Raw genomic sequence first — 19,508 nt, 5'->3', positions numbered from 1 at the left:
TTAGATGACACATTTTATGCTATGTGTTTTACCACTATTATAAAAGAAAAACACCTCCTAATTTCACATTCTAGAAATAGACTTTACAGTTTATAATTAGTAGCACCACAACAGCAAATCTGGTATCTGTCCACCAGCACCTCCACCCACCTTAGGGTCTCCAGCTTCCCTGCTGGCTCTCAGCCCTTTGAACATGAAGGTGCTCACAGTGCCCCGCCTCCCAAAAATAACGCCCTCCACCTGCTGTCTCTCTCTGCCCGGTGCCTCCCCTCTACACCGCCAAGTCACCTGTCCCCTGTGCCCTACTTTCCCACACCTGTCCATTCCTCAGCCCGCTGAACTCTGTACCATCATTTCACCAAATCTGCTCCTGCAGAAGTCATTGATGAACTCTGTTTTTTCCATCTTTAATTGACCTCACCTCTGTGACATCCCATGGTTGGTTACTGCCTCCTTCTTGTGATCCTCTCCTCCCTTGGCAGCCAAGAGGCTCCTCTCCTGCTTTCCCTGCTCTCGGGCTTCTCCTTCCAGTCTCTGTGGGCTCTTCTTCTACCTTCCCTTAAATGCTGGTGTTCCCCAGGGTTCTGTTCACCCTCTTTTCTCTCTAAGGCAGTAGGTACTGCTGATATGCTGAGGACTCCCAAACCTACATCCCTAGCCGGATTTTTCTCCTATTAATCCAACAGATTATTGGATGTCTCCCCAGAGCGTCTCACTAGTTTCTCAGTCCCAGGATCTCCACAGCCAAGCTGATCATTTTGCCCACCCACCCCGACTGGCTTCTTGGATTTCCTACCTGAGGGAATGGCCCTATAATTCACCCACTGTCCAAGCAAGAGACCTGGGACTCACCAACCTCCTCCCACCCACCAAAGAGCCCACCACCAGGTCTCCCTACGTCCTGTCTTGACTCTTCATGTCGACCTCCTGTGCTATTTACAAGTGACCATTCTTCCCCTATGGCTTCAGAAGAGGTCCAAACTAAACGCTAACTGTACACCTAACCTAACATCCTTAATAGCGCAGCTCCAATTTCATCTCGCATGTGCATCTTCCAATCTCCTGCACACCAAACACATTGAACAACTTTCACCTCCAAGATCGCTCCATGTTTCATGACACGTCTGTGGGTTTTGTGCTTGCTGGTTCCCTGCTGAAATGCCCTGTGCCCTGCCACCCACTTAGTAAATGGCTGGTCTTTGACAGGTGCTACCTGTTCTGGGAAGCCCTTTCTCCATATGACAGCCTTTCATCCCCCAGTAAGCAACGCGCCAGGCTGAGTTAGCTGCCCCTCTTAGGTGTGTCCACAGTCCTCCAAATGTGCCCACTGGAAATGTGGCTGCTGACTGACTTGCAGGTCTCCCTCACTGAACTGTGACCTCTGCTAGGGACTGATTTGCCTTGCAGCTCCAGTTCCGACACATGATCCAGTAATACTACGTAAATGTTTCATGAATGAGGGAACAGTGACAAAGAGTCTTGGTAGCAGCCTCGTCTCTTGGGGGGCAAGACTACACGCCTAGCAGGCAGAATCACAGGCAACATTAAACGTTTGTATGTATATGCACACATGTAGTGGTGAAGCACCTTTAAATAGAGATCACTCTGTGTGTGTGTGTGTGTGTGTGTGTGTGTGTGTGTGTGTGTGTGTGTGTGTAAGCAAATAGAGGATATGGAACATTATTAATTTTCTTTACCTTTTTTCCCTCTCTGCCTATAATCCCTGCGTCTTTTTCCATTGTGATTCCTTGCACTCAGACAACTTTATTCTGCTCTTTCACAGCTGTACCTCCTGCACAACATAAGATTTCTCAATATTGTCACTCAGCATTCAGGGCAATATTCTCATGACAAGCATTTTGAATAGGTAAGAATGCTAAAGACCAGAGGATAATTGCCACACTACCGATTTCTGCTCAGTCTCTCCAGATTCAATTATCTCACCTCCTTTAGTTCTTCTACAAATGGCGATGAGCTGGATCAGCACATTTACATTTTTACACTAAGTTATCATCATCTCAGATGAGATCTGCAGTTGGCACTCATTAGGAATTGATTACTCATGTTCATTCTCAGACCTCTCTTCCACATTCAGATAGCCAGAGTGCTTCACGCTCTTCTAAACGGGAGCTTTCATCACACTGCTACTCATTTGCCATTTGTGGCCGTGCTGCTCCCTCCCAAGACTATGTACCAAACCTGGGGTCATTCTAGTCATTTTTCATTTTGTCAGCTTAATTAACTGGAAGGTAACCAAGGTCTTATTGCAGAAAATTAACAACAATCCATGGATAATGTTAAAATGTTTTAAGAATAGTTTAAAAATAATTAGTAATTTGTCATTCCACGAATTTACCAAATAAATTTGTTTTAAATTGTTATGATAATCTTTTAAAAAAACAAAATATCTTGAAATAGTTGTCATGAGGCCTTAATTAGCATATGTAAGAATTATAAGATAAAATGTGAAAATAACAAGGACAAGCAATTTTCTAAATTATCCTTTCAATTAGGAATTAAGTCTTTAGAGTGTTTAATTTTCATCTATCACCATCATCGTTATATAGTCCTTGTAATGAATGGAATTCGATTCTGGATCAATTGCAGCAGACAACATCTCTTCCATTTCCTCCTGAGAAAAAGGCTCACCTGGCAGGGACAAGAAGGGAAATTCATCATTTACAATCTTCCGATGCTTTTCTTTCTACGTCCACTAGCTGGCTTAATTGCCATGGGACCCCATGAGCCCCCACTGTGTCATCAGTTACTCTCCCTGGGGCCATAGAGCTAGCACATCATGACAGTCCAGGGGTTCAAACAGCATGCTTGGCACCCCTGGCAGATTGGGACTTATGTTACCTTGCAGATGTCATAGCCCAAGCAACCTATAGAATCGATCATTCCAGCCAAAACAGCCAAGGGCATCAAGAAATCATGAATAAGGTTGTTTATTTAAATTAAAACTATTGAAATTGCTAAAGGATTAACCTGAAGTCCCAGGTTTATAGGGCATCTAATCAATATAGTTAGTAAGGGGATGAGGAGAGGATTCAATGGCTGCTATGCAAAACTGCTGAAGAGCAGATAACAGAGACTTGAAACTGTAATGATTATATCTCTGAACATTCCCTAACCAGGTATGGCCAACGTAGTGATGGCAGCTTAACCCAGAGGCAGATGCCATCCATCAACCACTCAAAGCAGTCCTCGCTCTGTGTTACAGTTTGGACCAGTGTTGCTGTCAAGTGAAACCAGAAGGTGGATAGAAATATCTGTGGGTTTTAGCCAAATTCAGATAACAGCCGAGGGCCATCTTGGATACTGGTTTTACCAAGATGAGAAGCAAACTCAGGAAGAATGTTGGATTGTTTTATAAGTTAGTTTTCTATCCCCAAATAAGATTTTAATATCCTTGGGAAAGGGAACAGATTTTAGTATCATCACCTCACACCATACTAATGACATTGAACTGTTTCGGCCACTTGGACTACATTTATATTGCCTAATATAATCTAGCATTTACTTCCCTTAAATTAATCCTTAAGATTAAGAGGCTGGTGCTTTGAAAGTCATAACATTTCCATCAAAGTTAATCCCTAAGATAATTTTAACAACGTCACAGAGCTCTTGGGTGGCAGCTGTGTCAGGTCATTCTTACTCTCTTTCCCGTATTCTCACCTAACGCTGGCTCAAGTCAAAATGGTCAAACCAGTTGTGCATGTAGACGCAGCCTAGTCTTCTCTACTCAAAATTACTTGCACTTTTCATTCTGTATCATGTGGTTAGAAACTCTGAATCATTCAGGATTCAATCCATGAACCAGTAAATTGAACAAAGGAGACAGAACTCCAATAACTTTGTATGGGAGAAGGGGAGATGACCAATATGAGAATGGACAAGAGAATGCCCATTGTGCTACTGACATTCAGAGAAAACAAAATGACATACCAGCCTAAGTAGAGAGAATTCCTAAAGGAAATATGTTGTCTTATTTGGTGTACAGGTATTTTGTGTGTGTGTGTGTGTATACAATTCAAGTTCAAAGCAAATATCTATGGTTCCATGAGCATAAAAAACTGAAATTTTTTTTTAATATATATATTTTTATTGATTTCAGAGAGAGGAAGGGAGAGAGAGATAGAAACATCAATGATGAGAGAGTCATTGACTGGCTGCCTCCTGCACTACCCTCACTGGGGATCGAGCCCACAATCCAGACATGTGCCCTGACTGGGAATCGAACCAGCTACCTCTTGGTGCATAGGACAATGCTCAACCACTGAGCCACACCAGCTGGGCAAAAACTGAAAATTTTTCATAGTTCATGTTTCCAGGTGGCATACCTTTTATTCTGGAAATACTCTAAGTGAATGAAAATCCTTCAATATATAGAAGTATCATTATACTTCATGAAATCCTAGAAAGGCAAAAATCCATCTGCCTTTAACCCACCCTTTTCCCCTTACCCACTACTAAACCGAAACCATCCCAAACACAAAATAATAGGCATAGTAAATAATTCTTTTTAACTAGAATAATTGATTTTAAAGCATACCCTAAAACTTTTGCATAATTGTTAAATCCCTTAAATAAGTCACTGTTATAAGATACGTAATAACTAACTCTTACCTTCTTCAGTCATATACTTGATCAATTCTTCCTTAGAGAGAAACCCACGTTTAGCTGTATCTAATACCTAGGGGAAAGATAGATATTATGTTTTTCATTTGGTGAATAAATTCTACATGATGAATTTTTCATATAAATATATATAAAATCTGGAGCTTACGTACCTCAAAAGCTCGAAGAAGGATATCTTCTGGAATTGGTCTGTATCTTATGCAAAAAAAGAGGCATAAATGCCACAGTATTTAGCTCAGTCTCTACATAATAAATGATCATAGAAAAATAATACTTCCTTCACTGAACTATTTGGATTTCTAGATGTAGAAGTTGAAAGCACTCTAAAAACCACAGGAAATATTTAGTTCAAAATCGTTGGCATGTTTGATGTTGTCTACTAGTTTTGGGGTTTTTCATCATTATAGAAATCAACTTATCTGGAAACAAAATTTCTACAATAAACCAACCATGGTAAGATAATGCTGTGCTTTCTGTAGAAAAACAATTAGGGTTAATTCCTATTTATCATTGATAATTCAAAATAAAAGATGATAATGTTGTTGACTTGTGCTTTCTGTAGCTTATGTGCCCTTAGGTTACACTTTGTTTATTAGGTTAATACAGAAGTGGTAGATTTTTCTAAGTACATACCAACTGACAGAGCATAGTAAAAAGTTAGAAGGAAGCTATCATGGGGAAAACACTGGGTGATTATAATATATGAAGTGAAAAAAACAAGTGACTTGCAATTGATGTAATTATAATCATTATTTTACCATTGCACTTACTTTCTTACCTTCTTTCCAGTAGTACATTGGTCATCACTGGAAGAAATTTTTCAAATCGAATGTATCCGGTGGGTTCTTCTTCCTCTACCTAAACAGTCAATAAAAAATAGCCATTTATTCACTCAACAAATACACTGAGCAGCTACTTCTTCCAAGCACTGTGCCAAGTGCTGGAGATCTGATAATGAGCATGCTTGGGTATGGGCCCGGTTCACAGTTTATATTCCGGTAGTAGAGACCTGCATTAATCAAAAAACAACCAAGCTGAGTGTCTAATTCTAAGTCTATGTGAGCACAATGAAGTAAGGAGCATGGGTCTATTAGAGAACAGAATAAAGGAGCCCTTCCTAGGCCAGGAGTCAGGAAAGGCATTCATGAGGAAATTACACTTGACTGATGAATAAAGGATGAGTAGAAAGTCATTAGACAAAGACAGCAAGGCAGAGACTCCCAGGCAGAGGCAATTACATGCGTAAGACCCTGTGTGATATGATGCATTGGAGGCCAGGGGGCTGCAGCACAGGGAGCAAGGAAAATGTTTCTAGATGAGGTGCAGAGACAGGGGCCAGACCTTGCAGGGCCTTACTGTCTATGAAAGTGACGTAGGTTGCTATCCTAAGACCAATGAGAAATCACTGAAGATCTCATAGATGTATGTCTGAAAGACACGCTGGTTGCAGCTGAGGTGGTTTCTGTAGTAATAACCTAAGGGCTTGGATTAGAGTGGTGGCCATAGAGAGAGAAGATGGTTTCAAGAAATACTTAAGACGTGAAACCAACAGGACCTGGTGTTGCATCTATTATGGGCAAGAGTGAGAGAAAAAGAGAGGAGTCAAGAACATCTCCAGGATTCTAACTGGCATGAATGGGATGGAATGGCATTTTCCCCTGAGATGAGGAACATTGGATAAGAGACCAGGTTAGGGGACCACTCATGATCTCAAGGACCAAAGTACGTATCCAGTCATTGTAAAATAGCTATTAAATACCTAGATGGTCAAGGGAACTTTGCTCTACCACCACTAATTAGGAGAACACACCTGGAAAGGGAATTGCTCTTGCCCAGCACTATTAGATGCAACTGAGAAAGACTCCTGCCCAGGGTTCAGCTGTGACGGTGTGGCTGAACAAAACACCACCCATCTCACCTTGCATGCCAACATATTTACAAGGAGCCGTAAATTTTCCACTGCCTTTCAGAAACCCTATTAAAAGGCTCAAAGGTCCCAGCTTAACAGAGGAGCTTTTAACAGATTTATTCTTTGAGCAAAAATAAGAAATCTATAGGTTGCTGCTACATGGAACATACTGTCTTCCAAATGACAAGTATTTTTTTAATGTTTATACCAGATTCTCGTCTATTATGAGTGGAGCCCTCAGATTCCACTATCAGCAGACTATGTCTTCCATCTAATGACAGAACGATGTGTTTCAGAATTTCTGAGCCCATCAATACAAGAACAGTTGTCTTCAGCTGCCTCTAGGTCAAGGTGAGCATTTTGCGAATGAATGCTCACATGGCTCTGATATGCTTGACTGAGTAGATAGAACCTGTAATTCCCAAACCCAGGAGCTTCTTAAAAATAAAATGTCGATCTCAAGAGACTACCTTAGAGGGATAATTTTTAAAGTAAAATGTTGAGTTTCTATTCTGATTACTCAGGTAATTTGCTCCAGAGCAGTCGTTGGCTTCCCTCCGCCCCACCCCCAACAAGCCACTGTAGACAACAGCCTCAACAGGGAAAGACCAAAGTCCCGCTTTCCATACATCCTCCTCAAGCTACAGACCTTTCCGTCTTTCCAAAGGGAGTCAGCTCTACAGCACACTCTCCACCACGTGGAAACCCACGAACACACGGTATGCACCTAATGCAGCCCCACCCCACTCAGCTTCCACGCGATTTCCAGGAGCCCTTGGTGCTCTGAACACAGGTGAAAACTGCGGGTCATTCTGGCCTGATAGACCCATATAGAGCCAAAATTGCACAAAAATAATAAGCTAACGCACATCTCCAAACAATCAGGATACAGCAGAAGAGGTATAAATTTTCTTTGACTTTTTTTTAAATAGGGACAAAGAATAAACAAAAGCCTTGTGGTTCAAAAGTGAAAAGAAAAGTAAGTTCATCTTCAACTTGGGCAGATTGTGAAAATCTGTCTATGACCCAACACTGTCCTCTAGAGGCCACGTCTTCTCTGCTCTTCGGTACAAAAAGATACATAAGAAATAGAGTAAAAACAATACAATTATATGATGATTCTAAATACAGTAAAACAGATTGTTTTATATATACCAGACACTATTTTATATTATAAGAGGTTTTTAACTATTTGCCTAATCTTTTTCTTTTAGAATAGTTTTAGATTCACAGAAATATTGGGGAGATACAGGTCTCCCATATGCCTCTCACCCGGTTTCCCCTATTGTTAACCCTTGCATTACTATAGTACGGAAAACTGTAGTTGGCTCATTGTCATAACAATGGACCAATATTGATACAGAATTATTCACTTAAACTCCACACTTTATTTGGATTCCATTAGTTTATCTAAAAGGCATTTTAAAATATAGGATATTCCTCTATCACAAGAGATAACCAAGGAGCAAAGTAGACCACCACCCCTGAGAACCTGGGAACAGGTGTGCAGATACGGGGGGAGAGGACATGGTTCTGTTATTTCTGGTGCAGGATGAGCTAGTTAACTTTATGAGGTCATCAGTAAGATAAGACAAGTACACTACTTTCTAGAATTGTTTGTTATCCAATGATGGCTCAATGAGCATTTAAATCCATGTATTACAATGCCTTTAAGATTTAAGGGAAATATATCAAGTATTGAACCGTATATAAACACACATAGTGTGTATATAGTAAGTATACTGAGGTAAAGATAGAGCAGAGTGAGAGTGAGTGTTATGGGTTGAACTGTGTCCTCCCAAAATTCATAGGTTGGAGCCCTAACCCCCAGTAAGTCAGAATGTGGCTTCTTTGGAGATAGGGTATTTACAGAGGCAAGCAAATTAAAATGAGGTCATTAGGATAGGCCCTACACCACTATGGCTGGTGTCCTTATAAAAAGGGGAAATTTGCACCACGTGAAGAAGCCAAGGGTAAAGCCCTGGAGCAGATCCTTCCCTCACAGAAGGACCACGCCTGCCAACACCTTGATTTTAGGCTCCTAACCTCCAGAACTGTGGGACACACATACTTACTAACATATGTGTGGCATGTATGAACCCAAGACTTTGACTTGCTATCATCAAGCACAATTCCTTACACTCATCTATTAGCAAAGCAGATATTCAAAATTCTGAACTGATTTTACAGAATTGCTACAGAGAAAATGGTGCAGTTCAGAGCTACTTTCTCAGGAGAAAACTCAATTAACCAACTTATAATGAAATGAAATCAAGAAAGATTCCCTAAATTACATCAGGCATGTTTGAAAAGACTAGGAACTCACTGCCATTTCTCCACTTACAGCAAAGCCATGCTGGGAAAACCCACTTCACTTTGATATGGTTCAGTCTTCAAAAACTGATGTGGCCTTTCTCATAGAAAAGCATCACAATATATTCACCATGTTAGATCAACGATAGTTTATGGTTATTTCTATCAACAGTGTACAGACCTTTGGCTCTATATTGTGCAATGACACCTCCTCCTGAAAGAATCAACCTGGAGCTAAAATCTCAGCCATATCCTCGCTGACCCACCGCACGGATTGAGCTGTTTGGAGCGAACTCTGGTCTTGCCGCCTAACCACACAGTGCAGCACGGACGGGGTGAGGCTGCGTGACATTGCGGGGCACACCTCCCAGCCGTCCCTGCCCCACCCCTGCCTAGCGCGCAGGGTATGTGCGGGAGCAGCGAGGCCGCCACCTCCGCAGTGTCCCTCCCTGCCTCTTGGGAATGATAGGAGAGTCACAGCCACCCACAAACACGTCCCTCCTCTTCGAAAGGCAGCAACAAACGAAACAGATATATCTCGTTACTGTGAACACGAATGAGGCACAGTAAGTTAAAATCGAGCTCGTTTCGCCTAAGAAAAGGGCGAATGTGCTGAGAGGAGGTAATGGTGGGCAAGGAACCTGGACGGCACTTAGGAAGGCGAGGGCAGCGACCCTCTCTGCAGGCAGATCCCCCAGCCTGGCCGTCGCATGCCATTCAGAGCCCACTCAGCGTTTGTTCAAAAACATGTCTTTACTGATTTCAGAGAGAGGGACGGAGACGGAGAGAGAGAGAGAAACATCGATGGCAGAGTCGCCACTGATTGGCTCCCTCCTGCAAGCCCCCAACTGGGGATGGAGCCCGCGATCCTGGCCTGTGTCCTGACCCGGAATCGAAGCAGGATCTCCTCGGTCCCAGGTCGATGCTCAACCGCTGAGCCACGCCGGCCGGGCGAGGCCACTTGCTAGCGCGAGCGGATGGCCGCCTGGAAACCAGGCCCCACGCGCGCCCGGCTGCCTCCTGCAGGCGCGCTGGGCAGACGCCCTCAAAGAGCGCCCCGCCGCCGCCGCCGCCGCACCGAGGGGCTGCCGGGGCTCCAGCCCGCCGGGCTCTGCTCCCTCTGTCCAGGAGCGAGGCGGCCCAGTAAGTAAATGCGGGGGTTTAAACCCATCAGCATGTACCTAGGGCCCGAAGCAGGAGGCAGGTACTGCTTCCTCCGTCTGGCAGCTGGGGAAAGCCGGGCACAGGGCGGGGAGGTGCGGGTCTGGGTCCGCGGCGGGAGCACGGCCCGGGGCGCTCCGCTCCGCTGCCACAGTGAAATCAGCAGGCCATCTCTTTTCTCATTAAAGCATTATTTATTTCAATGCTGAACTCACGGAACAGGTGCAATAAAACACACAGTGAAAATTCGTTTCTGCCCAGTGACATCCGATCAGTCAATAAACTGAACTATTTCATGCTCCAGGAAAGGGAGATGATATCAGTAGTTAAGATGGTTTATAAAGCAGCTACATTTCAACTAGCTCCAGGTCGCCAAGTAAGATATGCAAATGAATGTTTAACTCTTAGTAAAATTATGAAAACCATAAGATATTTCAAGTTGGACTCTAAATATCACATATAAAATTTTAACATAAATCATGTTTCAAAAGCAAAACAAATATAATTGAGAAAATATTTCTTTACCTTGGCTAGAATAAAATTTAAAAAATCACTGTCATGTCTTTTTTTTTCCATTTGTCAAAACTATTGTTTACAAATTAAAAAATGTAAATCTGTCTGTTTTAGAAATTTTATTTACTCCAAATATTCCATAGGCTGTTGTGCAAAAGTTGGGATATTTCCTCAAGATCTGATATTAATTCTCTCAGACCCTGCTGGTTGGATCATTCACATAGCTAGCTGCCCTGATGTTTTCATTGAGTACATGTAGTAGTTTAGGGCATTTTTTTTCTTTAAGGTAAAAAAAACATCTTTTTCTATTATGGGGAGCCCAGTCGCACAGAGTCGGCTGAACAAATGTTCTCGGTCCTACTCACCTCTGCAATCAGATCGTGCAGCTCTCCTTCGTTAGGGCAGCACCCCAGTGACCTGACGATTGTTCCAATCTCTCTGGGGAAAAAGTGGTCAAGAGTCTTAGCACATGAACCCTGAACAGACAAGTGCTGTGTTTCTCTAGGCTATTTCAGAGCAGATAGAGTCCAGCAAATGTCACTCAATGAATATCACCTTGAGAGGCAAAAAGATACTTTCTGGGGAGAGGAAAAGGCAGACAAGTAAACCAAGGAGAAAAGAAAGAAGTGAGTCCATTTACTGGTAAATGTAAGCCTTCCTGGGGCCAAAATCGAGAAGCTCTAGAAAAGGAGGAGAAAGGAGGAAGGAAAATAAATGTCAGCCACTTACTAATTTTAAGTGTTAGTTGACTCTTTTGAGCCCCCGTTTCCACATCTGTAAAATGGGAATGACAATGTCTACCCCAGAGGTCTGTGGTTAAAGTTTACATAGTGGCAAGGTACTTTAAAGCATGGCCTATAGTGTCAGGAAAAATTTCTGATAAGTGCCTTACTACCGCCAACCATCTTATTTCTTAGCTTCCTTTTGCTATCTCAATACTTCTTCTAAATTACTTATCTTGTAACTATCAATTCCATTTCTTTTTTTAAAATATTTTAAAATATGTTTTTATTGATTTTAGAGAGAGAGGAAGGGAAAGGGAGAAATATCAATCAGTTGCCCCCAATACACATCCCAACAGGGGACCAAACCCACAACCTGGGCATGTGCCCTGACCAGGAACTGAACCAGCGACTGTCTAGTCCAGGGGATGACCCTCAACTGACTGAGCCACACCAATCAGGGCTACAAATGACTCTCAAAGTTCTCCCCAAGAGCTCTGATTCTAAGATTATTTTTAAAAATACACAAAAAATGTGTGGCTTATGTAAGAGAATGCTCTTGCTCTCAGTGGACATACACTGGAGTATTTCAGAAAAAAGGTCACAATGTCTACAACTTAACCTCAAATAGTCCAGCAAATGAAAATAATAATAAAATGCCTCAATATGTATATATATGGAGAGAGACAGAGTGAACCCATGCAAGCAAAAGCTCATGTGGCAGAACGTTAAGAATTAGTGAACCTGGGTGAAAGTGTATAACAGTTCAGTGCACCATTCTTTCTATTTGTCGACAAGTATGAAATTTTTTAAAGAAAAAGTGTTTATTTAAAAAAAAAAGAGAAGCAGATTTCAGTCTCAGTAATCAAAAAAAATAATAAGAAATAATAACAGACATCCTGCCCTCTTATAAACTTATAAAACAATTGGCTCTTTTGTGTTATACTATTTTTATCATTTTGGCTTGAAACGTTGACCATCAAGGATGTGTTAACCTTCAGTTTCACAATAAACTATATGAGTTACAACCTTTTTACTCAGCACTTTAGGACCGAAAATTGAAAACTTGGCAACGCTGAACAGATCTAATATCATGCAGTACGAGTTGAGATGGGGCTGGCTATGGGTCCACCGGTCCTCGCAGGAAATGAAAAGTATGTGGAAAGATGACGGAGCAATGAGGGGGCAGCACTGTGAACTGTTCCTGCTACCACAGGGTCAAAGCCGGGTTGCATGGTTGACGTGCACCGAGCCCTGGGCTCAGGCTCTCGAAAGACGAGCAATTCCTAGCAGAATGGTCAGAGTGGCCTCTGGCCCAAGAAGGCTGGCTGATGGCACTGCCCAGCAACGGCCAGGTAGAGGGTGACTAACTTCACTCTTCTTAAATGTGTTCTTTCTGCAAAAGGTAATGTAATGAGTTGAATTAATTTCAGGAGGCCTCCCAAGTTCCCGGAGTCCCTGAGAGGACAGGAGAGGAAAATCAGAGCAGAAACAAAGATGACTCGGAGCCCTCCTGTTCCCATGTCCTGAATACAGGCCGGAGGCACAGAAGATGCTGATCCCACGAGCTCCTCTCACACTGTAATTCTGTGCCAAGAACACGGGGACGCAGCAGAAAGGGTCAGGTGGGCCCTGGCAAACTCCAGATGGTCTCGGGATGGAGCTGGGAACCTGGCCATTCTAGGGGAAACCATGCGGCTAACAGCTCAGCCTTGGGAGTAGCAAGGCTCCCGAAGGCCAGCTAAGGAAAACAGAGCAGGACGAGGGAAACACAGGCCAGAAAACAGTCGGGCTATAAATTTTGGTCAGAACTGCAAACTAACTCCCAAGGCCTTTACAGTTAAGTACTAAGAATTTGTGTCTGTACTTGGACTATACAGAGAGTACTAAACAAGGAGACAAAGTCATTTCAGAACAATTGAGTCACAATAAGGTTGCCCAGCAGTGACATCACCACTTGATTTAAGTATAGCAGTTAGGCCATTTAAAATGTTCAGCTGGGACAGGCGGGGTCCCGGCAAGCCAGCCTTCAGGGGTGTAGTGTCGCGTTTCTGACACAAGGTGGGGCCAGTGCCGAGGAGCTAGGTTGCGAGCCTTCCGTTTAAGGGCAGTCTAAGGTCAAAAACGCGGAAAAGGCCTGATTCCAGACAATGGCTGCAATTCCAGGGAGGAAAGAGCAGGCAAATATTCTACCTTCTCTATGGACTAGCTGACATTGGGCTAAGTGTAACAGAATGTTAAAGGCGATTCCAAAATGTCTACGAAGGAACAAAGGATTTGAAATGACTTTCATTTCTTTAATAAATATTTATTGAACACCTATGTGTCAGGAACCATTCACAGTAGAGCAGACAACAAAGAGAAAACCTTGCCCTTGAGGAAGGCATTTTTCACAGATTAACCTTATTTTGACAAAGTCTTGAAATAATGGCTAAATCTCCTTATTTGCAGAACTACTCTGTTTAAAAAAAAAAAAAAAAAGCCTTTTTTTCCCCAAATATCCCTCTAAGAAAGGGGGGGTCATTTTTCCACTGCTAAAATATGCTTTAGAAAACCCTCTGGTTCAAACTTGTTACATCATTATTTCTTACATCGCCCTCTGTACTAGGGTTTGCAGCTCCCAAATGAAGAACTCTGGATCTCCCACGGCTCAGGCGCTGCTCCAGGCACTGTGGTTACTGTCATGAATGAGACAGACAAGGCCCCTGCTCTACGCATGGAAAGCATGATCAAGTGGGAGAAAGCACACACACTCAAAGAAGTCCACATGGGAGCTGACTTTAGGAAATGATATATACTTTAAAGAGTGAAGAAAGCACCTCCACCATCATCATGATCATAGGTATTAACTGGCTCGGCACTTATTACTATCTGAAATTGTACTTATTTCTGTTTACTTGTATATTGTCTGTCTCTTTCCTCTAAAATATAAGCTCCATGAGGACAGAGGCCTTTCCCTGCTATATGCCAACACCCAGAAAGAGCTAACACATAATGGGGGCCCAATAAATACTTGTTAAATAGTAAATGAATTTGCAGAACACTTTAGAGTTTGAAAAATGCCTTTAAATTAAAAAATACTTTGATATACATTCACTCATTTCACTCTCGCATCAATCCATATTACAACCCCCATCTTAAAAATAAGGAACTAGAACTTGGTGAATTTGCCTGACTCACCTTCTAGGAATGTAACTAGTATGGAGCAAAACGGAATGTTGTCCTCAGCCTCCAACTCCTGAGATTCCGTAGCGCAGCAGTCTTTGCAATAACATCTTCTTAGCACAAATCATGTGCTTAGTGTGATTTAAGGTGAAAAGTAATAGCAGATGGCCCTGGCCAGGTAGCTCAGTTGGTTAGAGCAGCATCCCGATACGCCAAGGTTGTGGGTTCGGTCCCCAGTCAGGGCACATACAAGAATCAACCAATGAATGCATCAGTGAGTGGAACCACAAATCCATGTTTCTCTCACTCTCCCTTCCTCTCTCTCTAAAAAAAAAAAACAATTAAAAAATAGAAAAGTAGTTGGAGTGAAAAAGACTCAGCAGACCAGCACCACTATGCCTTTTGCATATTTCTCATAGATGTTTTGGTTACAGGGTTTAGGAAATGTTTATTAAATTAACTGACTAAAACATTTTTCATTATTGTGAAAGGTCTAAATAGTTCCAAAGGCAGCACTGCCAAATGGCTGCTCGCCGCCCAAACAGGAAGTTCACTGTCCTGGAGTTTCCTTCTAAAAACAACACTGAAACAGTAATCACTGTTACAGGTAAATCAACCGATGGATGCTAAAATTAATGGGCAAAGTTTGAGGAGAAATAGGATATTTGCATAATCTCGAAGTGTCTTCCCCAAGATATTTACTAATTACAAAGGGAAAAATAAATATCTATAGTTGGGAATTGGCAGGCACTACCGTAACCAAGGGAGCAAGATTAACATCATCAGGAATGAAATACAGCAGCATCTAATATGTCCTGACATGATGCTCTGAAGAGAATACAATATCACTCCCATGATATTCCTGCCAAAAATGCATTACCTCAATCTATGCATGAAAGAACATCTGACAAACCCAAAATGAGGGATGTTCTACAAAATCACTGAGCAAGGACTTCTAACAGCATCAAGGTCACTGAGGAACTGTCAGAGATTGGGGGACTAAAGAGACAAGACAAGGAAATGTAACATAGGACTCTGGGTTGGATCCTGGAAGAGAGAGGGGAGGTTAGTGGAAAAGCTGGTCAAGCTCCAGTAAGATCCTTAGATAATAGCACCGTGGGATATGACCATTAGGGGGAGCCGGGCGAAGGATACACAGGAACACACTGTATTATTTCATGCATTTCTGTAACTCGATTAATTTCAAATAAAATGCTTTTTAAAATAATGAAAAGATTAAATTTCACAAAAATGGCATACTAAATTTCTTTTTTCTCTGTAGTCAAAGAATTCAGATATTTTCAGAGAATTACCACGTTACATATTAGGGATATCAGCCATTTGCAAATAACATTTTCTCAAATTGTCATTTATCTGTTTATTTTTCTTATTTTTCTTAGCTTGAAAAGAATTTTTATGTGGTTGGGGGTGCATTAATTCTTTTTTTCTTTTTCAGTTATAGTTGACATTCAATGTTATCTTAGTTTTGGGTGTACCGCATAGTGGTTAGACAGTGATATAACTTACAAAGTAATGCCCTGTGAAGGATGACACCAATCATAGTTATTACAATATTATTGACTATATCCCCTATGCTGTACTTTACATCCCCGTGACTACTTCGTAACTGCCAATTTGTACTTATTAATCCCTCCACCTTTTTCACCCAGCCCCAAACCCCCTCCCACCTGGCAACCGTCAGTTTCTTCTCTGGATCTTTGAAATTGCTTGTTTTCTTTTGTTCATGAGATTCCACATATAAGTATAATCATATGGTATTTGTCTTTCTCTGACTGCCATTTCATTCTAGGTCCATCCACGTTGTTGCAAACGGTAAGATTTCATTCTTTTTGCATTTGTATTCCCTACATAACAAAATCTAGGCGCCTTAGGGCAGTAAACACAATCCATCACTGAATGACCCCTAACCCACTTTTATCATCCATTTCCCAATAACTCCACACAACTAACTACATACTCTCTGCTAATATTCTTGACACTGTATGTAAACAGAAAACAGTGCACATCACAGAACCCAAATATTAAATACATTTTGTCTTTATTAAGTTTATATCTTAGGAGAGACAAGAAATACAAGCTTTTAGTTAAAAACATAAATATTCTTAGAGTTGGGGAAGCAAAAGAAAGATGGCGTAAAATGAGCTCTCAGTGGAAGGTTGGAAATTATTTTTTAACTGCATCAGTAGTTTTCAGAAACAAGTAGACACTTGAGTGGCACTTCTCAGTAATTCAAAAAATGAAATAGGAGGAGTCTACGGGTTAGGTGCTGGTGTAGCTACCAAGCCCTTAAATTAACCAAAAGCTTACTTGAATTACAGCCTGTATAGCTGGCTTCTGGCCTGGTTTCATTGCTGCATCTACAGGGGCACCTCTGAACACTTGTTTCTGAGTCCTTCTAGGACAGAAGGAACAAATTCCCACACTCCTCAGGACCCTGCTAACGAAACCAAAGCCACTCCCTTTCCTACAGCCCGGCCCTGTCCTCACCGCCCCCGGGGGGGGACGGGGGGACGGGTGCAGATATCTTGCCTCACTATCTCTGCAGATGAAATGGGTGAAGTTGCGGTCACTCCTTCCATCTGGAATGCGCAGAACACTGGCTTCCTGCTGGCTGCGTGAAGATGGCCTTACTTGCTCTGTGGACAAGGCGGAACCCTAGCTGCTACCCCCTACTGCCCTTTCTCACTCCACCACCAAGTAAATGTGGAGCCGTTTCAAACAGCTCCTGGACTTTGTTATGTGACGACAAATGTATCTGCTCCCCACAGCTCCTGGTTTGCGGTGGAAGCTTTATAAGGGAGACATTCTTCATGGCATGCTTGACAGCAGCAAGGCAATGATGGCTCTTCTATACCCCTCAGCCCGCTCTGAATAGCCACCCTATCAGCCAACTTCAGCCTAGGACTTAGCTCGCCAAAATGTCTAGGGGCCGCAAACCTTCCCGGGGTTGCTGTGCAGAAAATTAAGTTATGGCCCCGAGTGAGGATAATGGTCGATGCTGTAACAAACTCCAGCATCCAGTGGCTTAACACGACTGTCGACGTAAGAAACGTCCAAACCTAGGAGAAAATTCATTTGAGCCAAACTGATAACAATTGCTGGGAAGCAAAACCTCAATGGATTGAGCAAATGCTCCAGAAAATGGCAGTTTTACCACTTACTTTATACACCAGAACCAAAAGGGGAACACCTAAGGGGGTTACATGAAATCCACTGGTGACAGATTAGGGAGGTGGGAGAAAGCAAAGCAGGGAAGCCTCTGGGATTGGATAAAAAGTAAATGAAACAAACATGAGTTTCTTTTACATAGGTGGGTATAGGAGAGTTAACAACAATTAACATAACAGCAATAAGGGGACCTGGGTCCTGAGGGGTCTGGAAAAAGAAAATTACCCTGACATTAGGTACGTTATCTTAGATGCAAACAAACAATAGACAGGCTCAGTTAAGGTAAAGATTGACCTTTGTTAGGCAGGACACTGGCCTAGGACAGGACAACCTGCCATGACTCACTTTCAGTTAATAAGTTTTAACTTCATTTCATCCTATGTGGTTACTTTTGGGCTTCCCCTGAGCTTGTCAGGGTTAGTGTGTGGCCCCTTTTTCGCCCACACTAGTCATGGAGGTGGCATATACGGAATAATTACTCCTTACATCATATTTCCAAATGTAGACTTATAATACACTTGCATTTACTGAGAAAACTTAAGGGACTATTTGGTCCCATGCTGCCTCAAGAGGCATGACAAACAGAAATATGAGAGGGACCCAGATTTCCAAATATGCCGGTGGCCATTTGAGCACATGGCAATGTTGTTTTGGTTTTTATCCCCTCTACCTTTCAAAAGCTAATGAAGACACTGCCATGAACTGGTCTCTATTATTTATTTGCATTAAGTCTTCCACACTTAATAGGGCTGACACTTTTCAAGTGGATCCAATATTTTATTTCCTATGTCAAGGAGAACAGGTTGAAGTTGCAGGAGTATGAACCTGGAAGCCACAGAGGGTACACAGCCAGAGGCCACAGGAATTATATGCCCAGAGGCCCCAGGAAGTACACTCCCTGAGACCACCAATCTCAGCCTCTGGCTCCGAATTTTTGTAGCCATTCAGCAAAATCTGTACCTGATAGAGACAATACAAAAAGTACAACAGACAGATACCTATAATTCAGAGTCAACCAAAGTTGGCCTCCAAAGATAAAGAATACAGAAAGGATCTTCTTTGTCACAACAGTCAATTAAGAGTCCTCGACAGGGCAGCCTGAACCCAAGTATTATTCTATCACAACACCATTCTATTAATCAACACTCATCTATCAACCCTGGGACATAGTTCACTGGGGTTCCCAGGGCCCCACACCCTTCGTGATGCCCTCCAATGCACTAAAACTTGGGACACTTTGCACTTACACTAAGATTGAACTAGAGAGCTCCATCCATTCCAGATTCCTGAATGCTAATGAGAAGCCACAAAAATGAACTTCATCACAGGTTCGATTCCATTCCATGGGGATGGTACCATGCTAAGGAAATATGCAATCATTCAGGTAAAAAAAAGGGGGGGTAAGAAAATGGTATATATGCATTTCCTTGATATGCATAGAATATTTCTGGAGTGATCCCTAAAAATTTGTACTTTAGTTGCTAATATTTTGGAGGGGCTCTGGATGGCTGGTAAAAAAAGGGTGTTACAGCAACTTTTCTCTATACTTTATCTTTTCATTTTAACGATGTGATCAGAATATACTATCTATTCAAAAATAGTTTTTTAAAATTGATTTTTAGAGAGAGAGAAAAGGAGAGAGAGCCTGGCCGGGTGTGGCTCAGTGGTTGAGCATCAGCGTAGGATCCAGGAGATTGAGGTTCAGTTCCCAGTCAAGCCACATGCCCGGGTTGCGGGCTCGATCCCCAGTAGGGGGCATGCAGGAGGCAGCCGATCAATGACTCTCCCATCACTGATGTTTCTACCTCTCTCTCTCTCCCTTCCTCTAAAATCAATAACGATATATTAAAATATATATTTTTTTAAAAAAAGAAAGGGAGAGGGAGAGACAGAGA

The 19,508-nt window shown here is 42.3% G+C and overlaps 1 protein-coding gene across 1 annotated transcript in view; it reads right to left on the bottom strand.

The window, feature by feature from the left end:
* Window positions 1–2,292: 2,292 nt before the first annotated feature.
* DRC8 (dynein regulatory complex subunit 8) overlaps window positions 2,293–19,508 on the bottom strand; it is a 36,704-nt gene continuing 19,488 nt past the window's right edge. Inside the window, exons 3-7 of the mRNA XM_087828958.1 lie at window positions 10,903–10,975; window positions 5,420–5,499; window positions 4,794–4,836; window positions 4,630–4,696; window positions 2,293–2,649 (exon numbers count right to left, since the gene is read on the bottom strand). Of these exons, the coding sequence (XP_087685084.1) occupies window positions 2,534–2,649; window positions 4,630–4,696; window positions 4,794–4,836; window positions 5,420–5,499; window positions 10,903–10,975 (379 nt within the window). The 3' untranslated portion in view covers window positions 2,293–2,533. The remainder of the gene's footprint in view (window positions 2,650–4,629; window positions 4,697–4,793; window positions 4,837–5,419; window positions 5,500–10,902; window positions 10,976–19,508) is intronic.

Source organism: Miniopterus natalensis, chromosome 21, assembly GCF_054644295.1.
Source record: "Miniopterus natalensis isolate mMinNat1 chromosome 21, mMinNat1.hap1, whole genome shotgun sequence".
NCBI classification, from domain to species: Eukaryota; Metazoa; Chordata; class Mammalia; order Chiroptera; family Miniopteridae; genus Miniopterus; species Miniopterus natalensis.
This window is presented reverse-complemented; position numbering and strand designations above follow the sequence as displayed.